The 21,201-nt window shown below is 37.0% G+C and overlaps 1 protein-coding gene and 1 long non-coding RNA gene across 3 annotated transcripts; one reads left to right on the forward strand and one right to left on the reverse strand.

The window, feature by feature from the left end:
* The first annotated feature begins 2,413 nt into the window (after positions 1 to 2,413).
* On the forward strand, positions 2,414 to 7,323 carry LOC135104931 (myb/SANT-like DNA-binding domain-containing protein 3). 2 transcript variants are annotated; one of them, XM_064012712.1, is made up of 3 exons: positions 2,414 to 3,209; positions 4,478 to 4,644; positions 6,825 to 7,323. In XM_064012712.1, the coding sequence occupies exons 1-3, from the start codon at positions 2,980 to 2,982 to the stop codon at positions 6,851 to 6,853; spliced, it is 426 nt and encodes a 141-aa protein (XP_063868782.1). In that variant the 5' UTR covers positions 2,414 to 2,979; the 3' UTR covers positions 6,854 to 7,323. The 2 variants fall into 2 exon arrangements, with proteins under 2 accessions (XP_063868782.1, XP_063868783.1); XM_064012713.1 differs by lacking the exon at positions 6,825 to 7,323 and having other exon boundaries at positions 2,418 to 3,209; positions 4,478 to 4,913.
* Positions 7,324 to 8,235: 912 nt separating this feature from the next.
* On the reverse strand, positions 8,236 to 11,679 carry LOC135104932 (uncharacterized). Its single transcript, XR_010270610.1, has 2 exons — positions 10,723 to 11,679; positions 8,236 to 9,497 (listed from the first exon to the last, which is right to left on the reverse strand). It is a non-coding gene; the product is annotated as an uncharacterized LOC135104932 (long non-coding RNA).
* Between the last annotated feature and the right edge of the window lie 9,522 nt (positions 11,680 to 21,201).

The following is a 21,201-nucleotide window of genomic DNA, read 5'->3' on the forward strand; positions in this document are numbered from 1 at the left end:
TTTGAAGTGGTTCACCTGTGACCACACTTTTCTGTGGAGAGGGTGTGTATGAAGTTATGGGGGCATCTATTATTGAGTCGTGTCATGACCTAAATATACACGAAAGCCCCACTTGAGAAAGGGGTCCACCTTATTCAACAACAACAACAACAACAACAACAACAACAACAACAGCAACACCAAGAAAAAGAAGAATAAGAGAAGACTAAAATGCATATTTGACAATAATAATAATCAGCAACAAAACAATAATGTGTGCGTGTGTCTGTAGGTCATCGTGGCGCGTGCTCGACTACCAGCGACAGGCTAGACATTTGAAGTTTTCTAAATGAAGTTTTAGAATAGTAGAAGCATAGTAATAATAAAAACAAGATAATAATAATAATAATAATAATAATAATAATAATAATAATAATAATAATAATAATTATAATAATGACAATGATAACAGTAATAATAATACTCATAATAATAAGTGTGTGTGTGTGTGTGTGTGTGTGTGTGTGTGTGTTATCGGTTCAGTGTGCGGGTAGGCAATCAGCAATGTATCTGACATTTGAAAAGTTTTCTCGACGGCATTTTACAAATCATCTAATCATACTCTTTTCTTTCTCTAACTTATTTTCTTACGGAAAATAAACACATAAGTAAATATCCTAAAGAAATACGTTTACAACAAAACCTACATCAAAATGTATTTATAGTTTAGCTGCAATGTGTGTGTCTGTGTGTGTGTGTTGTTCACCTACGGTCGTCTGCTGGTCACCCAGCCAGCCATTCCTCTACGGAAAGAGCTCAGAGCTCATAGTGACCGATCTTTGGGTAAGACTGAGACCACTGACACACCACACATCGGGACAGCAAGGTCACAACCACTCGGGTTACATGCCGTACCTACTTGCTGCTAGATGAACAGGGGCTACACATTAAGAGGCTCACCCATTTGCCTCACCACGCCCAGGGGCCGGGATTCGAACCCGGGCTTTCTTGGTTGTGAGCCGAGCGTTCTAACCACTACACTACGCGGTGTGTGTGTGTGTGTGTCTATATATATATATATATATATATATATATATATATATATATATATATATATATATATATATATATATCCTTGCCTGATATTGTAGATGACGGAAAGAAAAAAAATGGTCTTAAGCATATATATATATATATATATATATATATATATATATATATATATATATATATATATATATACATATACATATACATATATATATATATATATATATATATATATATATATATATATATATATATATACATATATATATATATATCCTTGCCTAAGATTGTAGATAACGTAAAAAAAAGTTTTAAGCATATATCAACCTACTTCGACAATTAGAGACGTCGCAGTGAGGCTGGTAGATACCTATCAGCGCCAGCATTTTTAATTGTCTCCGATTTCCTGGGGCAAAGGGGTGTCTTAGCTAAATTTGAAATCGATGTGCAGGAAAAGTACAGCATGAATTGCTGCACAACTGTATCTAAAATTAAAAACATAACCCTTAATATTAATATTCATACTTACTGGTGTATGATAAGGCTTTGTTAATTGAATTATAAGATAAAACTAAAAATAGGTAATTATTTTTTTTTAAGTAAGTATGAACAGTAAAAATAAAAGGATGTTGATTTCGGCTTGTGCATTTTATCTGGGAATGTTGAAAAATATCAGATATCACTGACACGTCCTGTATATGAAAGTAATCAGTGAAATAAAAAAAGAAAAGCACTGCTGGCGGACGTACGACTTACTTATCTTGATCATGATTCTTAAGTTAAAGAAAGCGCCGCGAGCCGTTAGGAAGGAGTGTAAAGTGTAAACAATAGCCTCTCAGTTCTGCCGATACAAAGGCCTTTACTTTGCTTTACTATATCCAGAATAGGGTATAGCTCGTTCTTTCAGGAATTTTCTTAATTCCGCTCTAGTCCATGATTGTGGCGGCGATGTATCCATTGTGCAGGGTAGTCGAGTAAGCGTGGTCCTGTGTTTTGATTTGCTCGCTGCCCAAGTACCCGAGGATAGTGATCGTACCGCAAAAATAAAGTCTCTGATACAAAATTATATTTTCTTTACATTAAATGGATTTGCCTGTTGTTTAGTACATGAAAATGCAAGTATATATTAGTATACTTCCATTGAGGTCAATAGAAAATTACAGATTGCCTGCCTTGATACACTTATAGGCTCTTTTAAGAATATCATCTGAAATTATGAATAGAGGCTCAAACAATGTCATGTGCTGTCAGTTATCACGAAATTAATTGACTTAAAATTCAGACGCATTACTGTGCAACGATACACCTTTGTAAGCTTGTAAAACCTTGCCCCAAAAAGTATTTATTTTCCGGCGAGAATTAAATATTCTGGCGCTATCTGGTATCAAAACGCTCACTGCGACGTCTCTACGGTGACTAATCACAAGAGTGGGCGTGGCTTATGTCGGCGGTGCCCCGTAGTTGCCAGTTTGTCGGCAGAGGAATTGATGTGCACGGCAGTGTAAGGTTTAACACCCAAAGTTTAAAACAACACTCAAATGGCCCCTCAACCCTCGCACTCTCACTAACCCTAACGTGAGTGAAGTCAAATTTGCCTTAGCGTTAAACACTCACTCAACCACCGGCTCCCTTACTTTCACAGTTGGCAGCCCTTGAAAGGTAGTGTGGTCGCTCTGTTTATGTATGCGCATAGAGTGGCATTTCTGAAAGTTTGGTTGTGTTCGGATACGTCGACTTGTTCATTTATTATTGTTTATTACGGAGAATTTTCAGCTAATTTTTCATCAAAACATATGTACTAGCATAAAATATGTGATATAGTATTATGTACACATAAAATAGTAGGTTGTTTGAATATTATACGAACATGTTACATAGCCAAATCACAGTGACAAATCGAACACCTTCCAACCCGCTGCAGACGAATGAACTTTATGTTCTCTTGCAAAAATGCAGCGAAGTGAACGCATGCAGCACATGGGAGAAGAGGAGAGGATACTTCTATTAGACTTAATCAATGAAAGAAGAGCTGTTCTCCTCAGCAAAGCCACCGATGCCCACATTATACTGGTCAAGGCAAGAGTATGGGAGGAGATCACGAACTCTCTTGCTGCCAGTGATCTGGGGCCGCAGAGGACTGTAAAACAGATTAAGAAGATTTGGGAAAACATGAGATCAAGGTTAGTATATTGGTTTTAAAATGTTGTTTGGTAATTAGCAAGTTTACTTTTCCACACTCCTACGGTAGAAAGTAATTACGAGATGAAAAATTAGTTAAATGTCACTGTTATCAGGTTAAATTAATGTTACTGTTAGTTACCACATACCGGTAAAGAAGATTTCTGTTGGGTAATTGGTACATAATAATAATTGTTCTTGTTGTAGTTTATTAATGAGTACCTTTGTAAAACATTAAGAATTTTACAATCTACCCATCTAAGATTGTTTCTAAGAAGGACAGGATTTAGAAGTCAAGGGAAATGTGTGTGGTAAAAAAATCAACCTACTGTTCTGTAGACAGGTAAAAGTCACTATATAAAAATAATATAATGTCACTCCACTTTTTCCATCTCAATTGAATCCTCCAGTTGTTTCCTTATCTCAACTACCCTCTCCTGACAGACAGAATATTAAGTCTTTAATTGCCTTTACCCTAGTACTTTGCATGAATGATTTAAAGTTTTCTTAGAAATATGCATTTGATTATTTCGTGAAACTATACTATTAGCACCTCTCCAAACACTAAAAGAACCATGCAAGGAGCTAGAGTACCTAATATATAATTATAATATAACATGTCTGTGATGTTGTGAGGGTGGACAGCTCTTGTGAGGTTACATAACATTGAATTAAGTTAGGCTTGATTAAGTTTGGTTAGGTTGGTCTGTGAGTGTTACCTAATCAAATTTAAACTTAGGTAACCTAACCTAACCTCACATAAGCCATATAGGACAGGATAATTTTGGTTAGGTTACTTTATTTTAGTTTAGATTAGGTCATATCAGATTGAATTAGGTTAGGTTTGTCTGTGACTTATTTACCTAACCTAATCTAGCCAAACCTAACCTAACCTAACCTAACCTAACTAACCTAATCTAATCAAACCTATCCCATCCTATCCAAAGCTGACCAAACCTCACAACAACTGTTCCCCACTTTAAAACATCACAGACATGCTGACCAGTAATGTTTCTATAATCTTTCATTGTTTTTTAATGATTAGAGAGGAAGTGTTATTCTATAGTTTTATCCTGAAATTTATTAGTTCTTACCATTCTTCATAAGAACAACAGCAATTAGGCTACAATATTTCTTTAATTTTTGTTTATGTAGCTTTTATAGATGATAATTTATCAGTATGAAATTTATCAGTATGAAATGTGCAGTGCAGGAAAAATAAATGAAAATATGTAACTTTTTTATGCCTAATGATGTGAAATAATTTCAGGGCCAAGAAGTTTGTTAGTGACCAGAAGAAAAAACTGTGTCGAACAGGAGGTGGTCCTCCAAGTCCAGTCATCAAGCCAGACCCTGTATTGGAGAAAATCCTTGCTCTCATCGCAGACGAGCTAGAACCTGACCCAAACCACAATGACAGTGACAGATGGCCAACAGGTTGGTTCCATTAAGTAATAAATTTTCTGTTTTACATATCACATTTCTGTTCTTAATGTGATAATCTCTGTGCTTCATTAATGATGTGATCATTAAAGGATTTTTTCAATAAGACATACATTCATGTGATATATGACTGTGATTTATAAATAGAGGTAAAGATCATTAAAACCTTAATTTATAAATAGAGGTAAAGATCATTAAAACCTTGTTTTTTTCCTCAATATTTATATTTATTTACATTGGATAATAAATTACTACACAGTTAACCACTGAAGTTTTATTACTACACACACACACACACACACACACACTAAAACTACAGTATATAATTGATTTTTCCTTTTGTTGCAGTAAAATATGATTACTCTATTCGATGGTGATAAAATACGTGATTCTATTTTTGAGAAAATATCTTTTACTTAGTGTTGTCATTTACCATAACTGTATAGCAACTAATGTATTTTCATAACAAAGTGTTTATAGTCATATTGTATACAAAGTAAAATCAAACTCATCAAGGTAAGAAATGGGAATTACAAGTACATTTTTCTGAGTAACAGTGCACATAAAAAAAGAAATAGCAAAAATACCTTAGATTCATACATATTTTAATACTATTTTGGATAACACTTATAATCAGTTATGTGTACACATATAGTTTAGAGGGAATGCTCTTGAATTCCTGGTGTAATATTTGGTAGTGTGGCATGTGTGAGATAGGAAGTGTCTGTCCGCTTGGGTGTTTACCAGATACATGGATGGAGTAATGGAAGAGGTTAATACAAGAGTATGGAGGAGATACCATATTTGAGTGGCAGAATCAAACCATCCTGTGTTATCAGAAGTATGTTCTGATATATCTAGCCCTTTCAGCTTGTTGTGCTGCATTATTTTTAGCAATGGCTGCTTCTGGCTCAACATCATGATCATCTGCATTTGAATCATCCGAATCTACATCGTCTGATTCAAGATGATGATTTGGGAGTGGCACATTCCTCTGAATTGCAAAATTATGTAGCACAACTGCTGCTACAATAATGTTTTTTGTGGTGTCTAAAGCCGTGTAAAGACGCTTGCCCAAGCAACTAAAGCGTCTTTTTAAGACACCAAATGCACATTCTATTTTATTTCTTGTTTTAATGTGTGCCTCATTATACACTGTTTCACTTTAGTTGCTGGGATTCATTAGTGGAGTAAACAGATAACTACGGCAAGGGTAACCCATGTCCCCTAACAACTTACCCTTGTGCATGCCTTGCTCAAATTCATGCCGTAACAAACTGTTGTTAAAAATGTTGCTGTCATGGGCACTACCCCACCATCTTGCAACAATATTAAAAAAAGTTAAATCTGGTCCACATACAGCTTGACAGTTAAGGGAGAAGATACGTTTTCTATTGCGGTACAGTTCTGGATTCTCACAAGCTGGTCGCAGAATGTGAATGTGGGTGCAGTCGATAGCACCAACAATTCCTGGCATTCTGGCAATCTCCATAAACCTTTCCATTACTCTTATTGCATTCATACCTGTTGGCATCTTCACGTAGTCCTTTGCCATCTGAGCAATAATGGGCATCACTGTCCTGAGACACTTGCTAATACTTGTCTGAGAGACTTGGTACCAGTCACTAATTGTAAGTTGGTGTCCACCAGTGGCCATACATCTCAGTGTTATAAGGAGTTGCAGATGCTGTGGTATTGGGCAACCTGATGGGAAATGAAAGGGCAATTATGTAATACAGCTGTCTCTCTATCTTCATTATGCTTTGAGATAAAAATAAACACCATAGCACTTTATTGAACCATATACCACAAAACATTCTTTGAATATATGCTGTATCTCAGAAGAGAAAAAGAAGCATCCTGGACCATCCATTTTTTATGAAATAAAAAAAAAATGAATATGCATATTCTACTATATTACATGTAGTGTTACTAAATAATGTATATTGTTAAAAGTGTGTAAATGATAAGTATGGCCTGACAAAATAATGAATATCATTTGACAGGCTCTTCTGCCAGTAATAATGGATTTTATATGTACCAGCTACTGCATTGATATCAAACTTGGAAGAGTGATCCCGTCCACCAGGAAACCAATGACATGTATTCCACATCTCGTACCTACCTCTTGCATCTGCAGCAATGGGAAGTTGTCCTCTGATGTTTTCCAACAGATTCAGCACACACTCCTTGGTCAGTCTGAATCGTTGGAGGAATTCTTCCTCTGCAAGGTCTTCAAATGGATTGCTGCGATCCCGAATGACTTCTTCTTAGCCTCACTCTTCTCAGCCTCACTCTAACCATCTCCTGCATCCTCCGAATATTTCGCAACTGAAGCCACTGATGACCATTCTCCATGTTAAATCCATAATGAATAAAGACAGACAATAAGAAACCACATAACATAACATTAGACAGGTTGAAAAATTCTTGGAGAATATGGAGGGCGATATGCTGATTTCACTTGGTAATAAAGCTATTTCACGTTCGCTTAAGTTACATTAGGTTAAGTTGTTATATAAATATGGTTCCAAGGCATTGACTATTTTTTATCTGGGTGGAATATGATGCTTTTTATTTATTTATTTTTTTTTTTTTGAGATATTGAATTGTGGTCACATGTGTTTGCTTTATATATGTTACAGTCAATACCTGAATCCAGACAATTTGTAAAGTGACTTATTTTTTCAGGCAATTTGTGAACTGCCTGGTTAGGTTAGGTTAGGTTAGGTTAGGTTAGGTTAGGTTATAACCTAACCTAACCTAACCTAACCTAACCAGGCAGTTCACAAATTGCCTGAAAAAATAAGTCACTTTACAAATTGTCTGGATTCAGGTATTGACTGTAACATATATATATATATATATATATATATATATATATATATATATATATATATATATATATATATATATATATAAAGTTCCCGGAATTGAAAAGTATCTCAAAATGAAAATGCATCACATTTGATACATAAATTAGTTATCAGTACCTCGAAATTAGTTGTTTTATCTCCACTTTATTTCCTTTTTTTCCTTAGTATCCATTACAAATCATATTAAGTTGTATTTACTGTTAAAAGAACTAATAAGTGGTGGTACTTACCAGTCAGCTGAGAAGACCACGCCGCAGAGCAGAGTATGGGTTTGTTGACGCTTTTTCTTTATCGTATCTTTACTGTTTCTAAGTCACTAAAATTGCCTCACGGTTAAATTGTTGGTTACTATAGCAAGAAAGAGGCTGTAAAATACTTGCTAATTCGTTTCTGATTATATCTGTAAGATAATTATATGATTTTATCGGTTATTTCATTATAGGGTAGCATGTAAGGCATGCTTACCCCACCCTTGCCACTAACCCTTACATTTCCAATAATATTAAGGGTTTACAGTGTGGCAAGTAAGGGTTCATCAAAGGAATCAGTATTTAAAACTACGAATTTCTCATGTAAGGGCCCTCAAATTTTCTAAAACTACGGCCCTAAGAGGGCGGTTGCAACCGCGGCGGCTACCGAGCGTTCCACGCTGGCATTGTCCACACAAGGCGTTTTGTACCGCAGCGGAACCGCGGCGGTTGACCCACTGTTATTTTTTTCACCTGAATTTTTACTTGGCAGTGTCACGATGGATGTGGAGGAAGTAGCATGCGTTTGGTTGCTACATCGCCGCTTGAAACGGCGCAAGCAGAGGCAAAGACAACATTGGATTCATCCGATTCTACATGATAGACTTACGCACGGCTTGTTTACCACCCTGTACCCTACCTTGAGAGAGCATGAACCAAAGTTTTTCAATTACTGTAGAATGTCGGTGAAATCATTTGATGACTTGCTGGAACTAATCAAGGAGGACATATCTTCAACCAACACCATGATGAGGGATTCCATCTGCCCAGAAGAGAAACTCGTCATAACATTAAGGTGAATACTTTATTATAAGTTGTTGCTGTTGTTGTTCATAATACAAAACAAAGAAAAAAGTTACATATAAATTTCCAGTTGCCAGTACATTGGATACAAATACTAATTTTTTAAATGAAAATACAGAGCAAGAAAAAATGACCATTCACTTTATTTTATAACACAAGTAGCCCATCTGCTTTCTCCGTGGCACGCATAGGCTACGTATTTAGGATTGCTGTCAGTGAACAAATTAGTCAAACATTTCAATATAGTCTGACTGTGTATCAGAAGCTTGGCTTACAGTTCCTGGTGAAGGAGCTGGAAGTGGTGTTAGTATGTTATTTGTGTTGTATCCTGATGTACTTGGTTGTATATTCTGGTGTGTCTGGTGGCCTGGTTGAGAGCCAGAAACTGTGTAAGGTTGTGAATGATGAGGGTTTCCTGAGTAATGATATGGGTATGACTGATTAATATAGGTGTGTGGATTGTTGAGTGTTTGAGCACGATGAACAATATGTAACAGTTCAATTTTCGTCATCAAGCGGTTATTTTCTGGCACTTTTTTCAGTTCGCTATAGAGTGACAAGCAAAAGAGTTTATCTTCATCATTCTGTTGCTCAGTTTCCATCTGCCTTGCCAATAAACTCCTTTCCAAAATATTAGCAATATGCAAATCGCCTGAATTGAACTTCACTTTTTTCTTTGCTGGTGTGATTTCCGCTCTATGATGTTCTGTTGTGTCAATATCATCTTGTGCTTCTTCCTCTCCATCAATGTTGCTAGTAGTTTCGTTGCTAGCGACTGAACTTTCCAAAAATTGTAACCTCCTGAAATATATGTAGGTGCCGCTTTTTCCCTTTGATCCAGATGGAAGACTCTTTTGTTTTTTCATTTCCTTCGAGAAGGAATCCCTTAAATTTTTCCACTTTTTCTGCAAGACCAGGCCTGAAAAGTCATATGAATACAGTATAATATGGAATGCAGAAAATAAAAGATAAAAAGGAAGAGAAGGAAAAATAAGTGTGTGTGTGTGTGTGTGTGTGTAGGAGAGAGAGAGAGAGAGAGAGAGAGAGAGAGAGAGAGAGAGAGAGAGAGAGAGAGAGAGAGAGAGAGAGAGAGAGAGAAAGAGAGAGAGAGAGAGAGAATTATATGGAAAGTTCTTCTTTTGTTATTTTTCTCTGTAGGTACTTGGCCACGGGATGCTCGATTGCTGACTTGCATTATGGGTACCGGCTTGGGAAATCAACCCTCGCAGGCATATTGCGGCAAGTATGTGAAGCAATATGGGCAAGAATGAAGACAATGTGCATGCCAGAGATGACGAAGGATATGTGGGAAGAAGTGGCAAAGGGATTTGAAAAGTATGCGAAATTCCCTAACTGCATAGGTGCTATTGATGGCAAGCACATTAGGCTAGTCCAACCTAAAGGTTCAGGATCTCTGTATTATAATTACAAGTTATTCTTTTCAACTGTGTTGCTAGCAGTATGTGATGCCAATTTTTCATTTATATATGTGGATATAGGTGCATATGGAAAAAGCAGTGATGCCAATTTTTCATTTATATATGTGGATATAGGTGCATATGGAAAAAGCAGTGATTCAGCAATTTTCACAGAATCCTTACTTTACAAAAAGCTTGTGGAAAATAAATTGGATATACCAGAGCCAAAACCTATTTCCAGTGTTGAGACAGTATGCTACCCTCATGTAATTGTTGGAGATGAGGCATTTGGCATTATGGAGAATGTTATGAGACCCTACAGTGGAAGACATCTGACATACAGGAAAAAAATTTTCAACTATAGATTGTCAAGGGCACGTAGGTACATTGAATGTACTTTTGGTATCATGGCTAATAAGTGGCGCATACTCCATAGGCCTCTCAATGTTAACATTGACTTTACAGAAAACATAATAAAGGCATGTTGTATATTACATAACTATGTAAGAGCTAGAGAAGGTTACAGGTACGAAGACACACTCTATCGTGCACCACTCGTAGGTCTACGTGAAGGTAATGTCCCAAGAGGAGGTGGGTCTGCAACCTCAACCCGAGACAGATATGCAGATTACTTTGTAAGTGAAGGCAAACTAGAATGGCAGGATAAAATTATTTAGGCAAGCAAGTTGTAATATATACGTAATAAAGTGTTCTTCAGTTACTCACCTACATTCTGTTTTTCCTTGATTTCTCCGTCAGGACAGAAAATGTCAGCGACCTCTTCCCAGTGTTTTTTCTTCATCACCCTGTCCTTGTAGTGGGGAGATTTCATGTCCCATATTGATGGGCGTTTTTCTATCTCATTGATAAATAAATCCGTATCAAAATGATCCCGCTCCATAACGTCTACCTCAGCAGTACTGCAGTGACTGAGTGGTATTACCTAACGTGATTCATCAGGCAAAGCCCAAGGTTGCCATAGTAACGCACATCGTGTTATCTCATTGGCTGGCGCACAACCAATAGCGTCGCCCAATGCCTTCAAACCGAGCGGCGCGCCGCCCTGTGTGTGCGATGTAATATGTCTGTATGTATCTCGACACGCTGGCCAACCGCGCGGTTGCGAGGTCCCCGTCGGTTCCGCCGCGGTTACATGTGAACGATTCCATAGGCTATCATTGAAAATGTAACCGAGCGGTTGCAACCGCTCGGTTACAACCGCCCTGTGTGTCCAAGCTCTGAGACTGCAGTCCCCCCAGTGGATTTCTAGGATTCACGAAAATAATGTTAATTTATTTTATGTTTGACTATCATTCACATGAAAACACCAATTCTCATATGTTTATATGAAAAAAAAAAATACTGCAAAACAATGAGGAATTACAGAAATTATTTACTATTTAATGATACGAAAGCGGGGAGAAATGGGGGGAGGTTTCCCGGAGGGAATGGCGAGTGTGGACTGCGTTCAGTGCAGTCTTGTCTCGGCCGTTGTTGTGGCTAGTTGAGTGTTCTTGCGTCGGTCTTATTTTCAATCGTGTTTTTCAATTTGTCAGGGATGATTTTAAAATATTATTGATCAGTGATGGCTTGTGCTCAATCTTGATTATCATAGATGGTGTAAAATCACAGAAACATCGTATAAAATGGTATTTTTTTCTTTTCCCAGGTAGGCCTAGCAGTATTTTGCAAAATGGCACAAGAAGCAAAGACGGTTTCTGCATTGAAAGAACTTGCACCTGCCATGATTTCAATAGAGAAGATTTCTATGAATAATATGCCAGGTTTAAATGAAAAAGTTATTGATCTGTTTGCACAAAACAGGAACAGGAGAATGGACTTCCTTTTCAAAAAGCCCAAGCCAGCACTAAGGAAGTCGAGCATTTACTGTTAGGATAAGACCTAAAGAATTAAATAATTATCTATCTTTATAATCTATCAATCAATGGTATGTTAAACAATAACAATAAAAGCATTTAAGATTTTATTTGTCAATGTGAGACAGCCCCCCATCGGTAACAGTCACGAGCCGCCACTGTTAAGGGCACCTGAACAGCTGTCCGGACAGGCTGGTTGAGCATACTCAAGTGACAAGCCAGGTTTTAGTGTAGGGTAGCAAATCAGCACGCAGACCACATCGCCAGTCATAAGATTCTGTACTGCCGGTGTCATATGCTTACATGTAGGCTCAGTGGCGGCTCGTGACTGTTACTGATGGGGGGATCTGTCTCACATTCAGACAAATAAAATCTTAAATGCTTTTATTGTTATTGTTTAACATACCATTGATTGATAGATTATAAAGATAGATAGATAATTATTTAATTCTTTAGGTCTTATCCTAACAGTAAATGCTTGACTTCCTTGGTGCTGGCTTAGGCTTTTTGAAAAGGAAGTCCATTCTCCTGTTCCTGTTTTATGCAAACAGATCAATAACTTTTTCATTTAAACCTGGCATATTATTCATAGAAGTCTTCTCTATTGAAATCATGGCAAGTGCAAGTTCTTTCAATGCAGAAACCGTCTTTGCTTCTTGTGCCATTTTGCAAAATACTGCTAGGCCTACCTGGGAAAAGAAAAAAATACTATTTTATACGATGTTTCTGTGATTTTACACCATCTATGATAATCAAGATTGAGCACAAGCCATCACTGATCAATAATATTTTAAAATCATCCCTGACAAATTGAAAAACACGATCGAAAATAAGACCGACGCAAGAACACAACAACGGCCGAGACAAGACTGCACTGGTCGGAGTGAGCAGGGTTGCCAGGTCTGCGGCAGTATTCCCGCGCACTTTTACTCCAAAAAGAGCCCAAAACCCGCGGACTCCACCCTCCAAAAGAGCCCAATATTTTATGAATAATATGCATGTTGTGTTAAAAACGAGAAAGGTAGAAAACGACATAATAATAATAATAATAATAATAATAATAATAATAGTGATAGTAGTAGTAGTAGTAGTAGTAATTGTTTTTGTTGTGGTAGTAGTAGTAGTAGTAGTAGTAACAGCAATAATAACGATTATATATATATATATATATATATATATATATATATATATATATATATATATATATATATATATATATATATATAATATATATATATATATATATATATATATATATATATATATATATATATATATATATATATATATATATATATATATATATAATCATGCTTTGCTGTCAGACCATGCTTGATAAGGTCACTGTGATGGGCTCTGATCACAGTTTTGCAAAATTTGCAGGATGCATGAGTATCATCGCCGGGTATACTCCTTATCCACGTCTTGAGCCCGTCCTCTTGTTCCCACTCTTTATAGTATTTTTTGCTGTATTTCGACCACTTGCTCATGTTCACTTGAGCGTACACACGTATGCACGTGGCCTGTATCCAGTATACTTGTATCTCCTCCAGGCAGGCTGAGGCAGCTACGAGGCTGAGAATAAACTGGCTGTGTTTCAGTGTGTGTGCTGTGAAGTGAATGTGGAAATTATGGGTGCGGCATGCAGGTGTTCAGGATGGGTGCCCTACAGTCTTAATGAGGTCATGCGGCCCTAGTAGTAATACCCTTAGGGAGAGGGGAGACTTGTTCACACCCTTCTGCTGGCTGACCTGGCGCCACTCCTTATCATACGAGTGAGTCTACTCCCTGATTTGGTATGTCGGGAAGGCAAGAGTATATTATATATTTTCAAATATAAGTAGCCCAGAAAATAGCCCAACTGCGGTAAAAAGAGCCCAAAAAGCGCCAAACCGCGGAAACCATATTTTTCACGCCCAATACCAGGAAAAAGAGCCCAATTGGGCGAGAAAACCACGGACCTGGCAACTCAGGCACTGGACGCAGTCCACACTCGCCATTCCGCCCGGGAAGCCTTCCCCCATTTCTCCCCGCTTTCGTATCATTAAATAGTAAATAATTTCCGTACTTCCTCATTGTTTTGCAGTATTTTTTTTTCATATAAACATATGAGAATTAGTGTTTTCATGTGAATGATAGTCAAACATAAAATAAATTAACATTATTTTCGTGAATCCTAGAAATCCACTGGGGGGGCTGCAGTCTCGCAGTCCCTATTGACGAGCCGCCACTGTGTAGGCTATCTGCAAGGTGTAGATGAACCAGTCAGCTCAGCATTGTTGCATAAACGTTGTACAGCAGAGCTGTTAAAAATTAGGTTTATTTTAGTTGTCATGACTGTCGACACTATTCAATCTGTTCTCAGATATCAACCTAACCTAACCCAATATAACCTAACTTAACCAAAACTAATCTATCCTAACCTAATCTAATCAGTGCTACTTTGGCTTGTTATCTACAGGGAAAAAATATCTACACCGTACTTTGGCTTGTTATCTACAAGGAAAAGTCTCTACTGTACATATTTTTATTTTAGAATGATATATAGCGTAGAAAAATGTAATTAAAATATTTAAAAAATTTTCTTACTTTCTTACGGAAAAATTATGAGGTTTGAGTTGGTTTAAATTAGAGTAAGCTGACCAGTCGTCAGAATGGATTATTGAGCCTTCAGCGACTTCTCTGAATAATTGGGTGAAGTGTCTCATGGTCTCTTCTTTGAACTTCGACACTAGAACAGACATTCCACTCTTGCTTCAGACTCTCGAAACTAGGTCAAGTGTTTTCCTTGTTCATGATAAGTACAACTTTTCTTGTTGTATATCACAATATAGTGTAGATTGCATACAAAAGTAGGTTCATAACACGTAGATCGCAATATAAAGTGTAGATCACATACTAAAGGTTCATGATAAGTAGATAAGCCAAAGTAGCACCATCTAATCTAATCCAACCTAATCTAACCTAACGTAATTTAACCTAACTCCTCATCAATCACCATTCCTTCCTTTATCCCTACCATTCTCTTATCTACTATCAAACCTCTTATCCACTTTTTTTCTCATCTCTTGTCCTTGATCAGTACTAAGGATGTTAAACTGACTAATGTAGACGTCTCTGTGAAGAAGCGCACACACTCTTTATGTCTGACTGCTCATCGTTCCCAACACGCACTTAAGTGATACTGATGTTATTACATGCCGAGCTGGCAGCACAGAATCTTACATCTGGCGATGTGGCCTGCATGCTGATTGGCTATCTTACACTAAAATCTGACATGTCACTTGAGCATGTTACATTAGCCTGTGTCACCCACATATTCTTCTGGCCCTCGAGGCATCGGCTCAGTTCAAGTGAGACAATGCAGAGTGAAGAGCATAGCCTTTCCCATGGATACAAGAGCTAGACCTACTTGTGACTGCAACTGCTGCAGTGACCTACAAGTTATTATAGAACACCAAGAGGAGAAAGTGTAACTTTTCTATAAAAAAAAAAAAGGGGGGGTGGGGGCTTCTTTCCATATCTGACGAAGACATGAACTGCTTCTGAGCATGGAAGGCCGACATTCTGCCTCATACTGCCTAATTTAAATGTAATTTATCTCTAGCATATTATCCTTTAAAATCCGCAGCTAAAAATTTGATGTGTCGCCATACCTCCCTTTTTTATGCCTATATATATATATATATATATATATATATATATATATATATATATATATATATATATATATATATATATATATATATATATATATATTCATTTATTTATTTATTTATTTTATTTATTTATTTTTTTTTTTCATATTCAATAAAAAAAAATTATTCCCTTCTATATAAAATCTCAAAAGCTGGAAGTTTTGTGTGCGCCAAACATATTCACAGTAAGCTGCTGAGTGCTGTACTGAGTTGTAGTCTCAATGCCACTGTGGCAGAATGAGATGTCCAGGGTGTCAGGATGCCGTGTTCGCTGCCAGACGCATGTGGCATCACCCACTTGCAGCCTACCGGCGCCCAATGCATATTATTGAAGTCTGGAAGAGTAGGTGCCAATCACTCTTGAACACGTTGGATTAGTTTAGGCTAAGTTAGGTTAGGTTGAGTTAGGTTTAGACTCGATAAATAATGTGAGTCAAAATTTGTTTGAAATCGTTACAATGGTAATAATAGATAGCTAACTATTTAACATACCAAATAAAATAAAAAATAGCTACAACCCAATGATGATGAACATCAGCCACATCCCTTTAATATTTTCCTTATTGTATCCTAATATGTTATTCAATTATCTTATAATACGTTAACATTCGTGATTACTAGTATTACATTATTACTAGCATTAACATAATTTTTAGAGCATTAGGATAAGGTATGGCTATAAAATTCAACTTCAGACATGACATGTGCTGAGTGATCCAAAATATCCCAGTTTACCATAATTATTAAACAACGTCGCCCGCCTACACACAACCTACCCCTTCTCAAACAAGTGTCTGTGCGATGAGTTTGGTGCCCATATTATCCGGACATATCATCCTGTTGAAACTACGAACACGGGCGGTTTACGTTACATCCCTTCGTACTTGTTGCTGATGTCATCAGCGCCCCTTTCCACTTCCCACTTAATTGGTAACAGTGAGCGATGTGGACACCCTTAGACATATCAAAAGCTTTTGATAGAGTCTGGCACAAAGCTTTGATTTCCAAACTACCCTCCTCCTACTCAACACATTCCAGACACCTATCCCCTCTTCTCCATTGAGACTTAACTGTCCCCCTCTTCTACATGGAACATCCTCTGACCATTATTTACTTATAATCTAAACTGTAAACTTCAGATCTTATTTCTAGCTAAAACAGTTTCTATAAAATTAGGTGTTCTGAGTCGTCTCTGCCAGTTTTCTCCCCTCCCCACCCCCAGCTGCTCTGTAGAAGTATAGAGTACGCTTCACATTAAGGGGGAGGGGGGAGAGAGGTTCCAGTCATGCTGCTCTATTTAAGACAGGGTGGAATCAAAAGCATTTCATCTTATCAACTCCTCTCCTCTGACTGTCTTCAACCTGTTTCTCACTGCCATAATGTCGCATCTCTTGCTATCTTCTGCTATTTTCACACCAACTGCTCTTCTGATCTTAACAGCATGCCTCCTGCCCTCTGGTGGCCTTGGTGCACAAGTCTTTCTATTTTCTCTCATCCGTATTCCATTCACCTCTCTAATGCAAGAGTTAACCATTATTCTCAATCATTCATTCTTTTTTTCTGGTAAACTCTGTGACTCCCTATCTGCTTCTGCATTTCCACCTTCCTATGACTTGTACTTTCAAGGAGGTTTTAAGGTGCTTGTCCTCCTTTTGACTTCTCTTTGTCGACTGGCACTCTAGTGGGCCTTCTTAACGCAGGGATCCTCAACCTTTCCTCCATCATTAACCCCCAATGCATATTTCCATTTATCCCCTTACTTCCATATAAAAGCTTCACAGCCATCATAAAGTGACAAAAAAATAAGATCAGAAATACACACACACACACACACACACACAATATATAGTTATCATTGGTGATTTTAACTGTAAGGAGATAAATTGGGAGACATTGACAACTACTGAGTGAAAACTCATGGAGTAATACTCTGTTACACGGGGCGATGGAAAACTTAATGACTCATTGGGTTGATTGTGATACCAGATTTAGTGGAAGAGATAAACCATCAAGACTTGATTTAGTGTTTACCAAGGACATGAAAATTATTGAAACTATACACTATGATAGCCTTCTAAGTAAAAGTGATCATGTGTTGATGGAATTTAAATTGAAAAATGAAAATGTTATCACTGATGAAAATTATAAGGTGAAAAGATTTAAATATTGTAAAGCTGACTTTGAAAAATTAAGAAAATACTTTGTTGCCGTGGACTGGAAAGACTTTGAAGATACAGATGTTCAAGAAAATGTTATGAATTTATAAGGATATATAATTCTGCTGTGGAGAAATTTGTACCCAGAGGAGGAACAAGATGTAGAAAGGGTAAAGAATGGTTCAATATAAAATGCAAAGAGGCTTGAATTTGTAAGCTAAACACTTGGAATAGATGAAAGAAGAGGAAAACTGACAGAAGGTGGGAGAAATATATTGATGCTAGAAATAAGTACGTTGAGATATTAAGAATGGCAAGAAGAAACTATGAAAGAGATATAATAGATAAGTGTATAAATGAACCCAAACTATTCTTTAGACATATGAATGGGAAGATGAAGAAGAAGGAATGTGTATCAAGACTGAAAGTTGAAGGAAAAATCTATGATGATGCACAGGACATGGTGGAGGTTACAAACAATAGTTTCAGATCGGTATTTACTGTGGAAGGGGAGTTTGATGCTGGAAGGGATAAATTGGTGAGGAATATACTATGTACAGCCCCAGTCAGTTATGAGGAAATACTTAAGATGATGTAAATAAAGCATCTGGTCCAGATGGAGTATCAAACTGGATATTGAAAGAATGTAAAGAACAACTGGCTGAAAAAATTCACAGTCTAGTGGTGACATTACTGTCATAGGGAAGAGTACCAAAAGATTGGAACAGAGTAAATATTACACCAATATTTAAAGGAGGAAATAAGGAAAACCCACTGAATTATGGACCAGTGTCCTTGATTAGTGTTGTAGGAAAACTATGTGAAAGAACAATAAAGGAAAGATGGATGGAACACTTGGAAAGAGATAGTTTTGTAAATTGTCAATTTGGATTTAAGAGGGGAGGATCATGCCCCATGAACTTATTGTCCTTTTTTTTCAAGGGTAGTCAATATTGTGCATGAGAAAGATGGAAGGGTGGATGGTGTCTACTTAGGCTTGAAGAAAACATTTGACAAAGTACCACACCGAAAATTGCTAAGGAAGATAAAATAAATTATGGAAAAATTGGAGGAAGATTGCTGATTGCTGGAGTAGATAGACGATTATCTGGATGATAGGAAGTTGAGAACAGTAATACAAGACCAAAATTCATCTTGGCTGAAAGTAACTAGTGGTGTCTCACAGGGTCAGTGTTGGGATCAATAATGTTTGTAATATATGTGAATGACATAAATGAAGAAATATATAGTTGTATGAACTTATCTGCAGATGGTCCTAAGCTGATGAAAAGGGTAGAAAATGTAAATGACTGTGTGGTACTGCAAGATTATTTAAATAAGATAAATAGATGGAGTAAATCTTGGTAAATGGAATTCAATTTAAGTAAGTGTAAAGTAATGGAGTTTGGTAAGAGTAAGAAAAGAATACAATATCATTATGAGATGGATGGTGTGAAGTTACAGAAATCAAAAGAGGAAGTGGATTTGGGAGTAACAGTTACTGAAAATCCGACTCCAGACAGACACATTGATAAAACTACTGGAGAGACAATGAATTTGTTAAAAAGAATAAGAATGGCATTTTCACATTTAGAAGAAGGAATGATAAAAAAAAAGTTGTTGATTTCCATAAGACCAAGATTGGAATATGCCGCAGTGGTGTGGTCTCCTCAAATAAAGAGGAATATTATAAAATTAGGAGTACAAAGAGCAGTCACTAAGGTGGTTCTGGAGTTGAGTAAGTCCACCTATGAAGAGAGATTAAGAATGTTGGATTTCCTACCCTTGAAAATAGGAGAGAGAGAAAGAGGATTTAATAAACATCTATAGAATGATAAATGGTATGGAAAATCTGGACAAAGAATGTTTTATAAATTTAGACACAGAGTACAAGGGGACACAGTAAGAAGTTGAAGAAAGTTAACTGTAGAAGAGGCATCAAAGAGTATAGTTTTCCTCACAGAAGTATGAACAAATGGAATGAACTCAGTGAAGACATAACTGTCCATGCTTTTAGGACCAACTGGATAGATATAGAGATGGGATACTATGAGATTACTCCCCTCCCATAAACATAAACAATAAATACACACATTCTCTCTCTCTCTCTCTCTCTCTCTCTCTCTCTCTCTCTCTCTCTCTCTCTCTCTCTCTCTCTCTCTCTCTCTCTCTCTCTCTCTCTCTCTCTCTCTCTCTATTTTACAAAATTGAATTTAATCAAATTATTTTCAATTATCAGGTATATCAATTATTTACTTACCCTTCCATGTAATTTTTTACCCCAAGGGGTAAATTTAACCCTGGTTGAGAATCAGTCTTAATATTTTTGTTCCATTTTGCCATTATAATACACTGCATTGTGCTTGAAAAGTGAAAAAAATAAAAGACTGCTACCTTGCATCTTCATTGCTATACATGATATTATGCTGATTTCTTCTGCCTTAAAAGAAAATACCTCCAACCATGCTTTTCGTGTTTGCTTTGCTCGCACACTAATAAGGTAACTTAATGCATTGTTTTTAGTGGTGGATGACTTCATTGTGCACAAGTTTTTAGTTTGTCAGCCAGCTAACAGAGAGAGAGAGAGAGAGAGAGAGAGAGAGAGAGAGAGAGAGAGATACAGTGCACTGAATAACAGTAGTTGGGTCATCTATATCTGATGCTTAACACAAATTGTTACACCTGTGCTGCAGCCTTAGATAGTTGGTTACAGTGTTTGGTACAGCAGCTACAGCTACACCTCCATGAATCAAATGAGAGACTCTCATAAAGAAAAGAATAGGATCTGAGCTGCCACAGTGACAGTAACGCTTCATGAAACACAGGCAGAAGCTTAGTCAAACACGCTTACTAACCCCGCCAAGACTATTGGGTTGTTTGGTGTGAAACTCATCAGACCCCACTGTTCTTGTATTAAGGAATGGACTGAAACATACAAGTATCTAAGAGATCCTACTTATTGTGACAGAAGGATGTTTGAGCACCTCCATGCCTTATGGAGAGAAAACTAAATAAATAAAATGAGAGAGAGAGAGAGAGAGAGAGAGAGAGAGAGAGAGAGAGAGAGAGAGAGAGAGAGAGAGAGAGAGAGAGAGAATTACACTCGGAACATGAATTTAACCCTTTTTTTTTTTTTTTTTTTTTTTTTTTTTTTTTTTTTTTTTTTTTTTTTGCTGCATGTATCACATGGAATAGGATTGTCACTGATTAAATACAGACACTGGAGACATCAGAGTTTAGATCCCTACATCTTCCAAGCATCAAGACCAGCCAACATGGTGTACTCCAACTTTTCCATTTACTGCTGGATTAATCCTTCATAGACATCACCATGTGAATTGTTCTGGACCAGAAAATGTTAGTTTTTGAATATGGCAGCTACTAAATGAGAAGCTTCTTCATGGTGAATATCAAGGGTTTATGAGAAGCAAGAAACTGGAAGATCATGACCAGCAAAAAATAGTACTATTTCCT

The sequence above is a fragment of the Scylla paramamosain genome, chromosome 11 (genome assembly GCF_035594125.1).
Source record: "Scylla paramamosain isolate STU-SP2022 chromosome 11, ASM3559412v1, whole genome shotgun sequence".
In the NCBI taxonomy this organism is placed as follows: domain Eukaryota; kingdom Metazoa; phylum Arthropoda; class Malacostraca; order Decapoda; family Portunidae; genus Scylla; species Scylla paramamosain.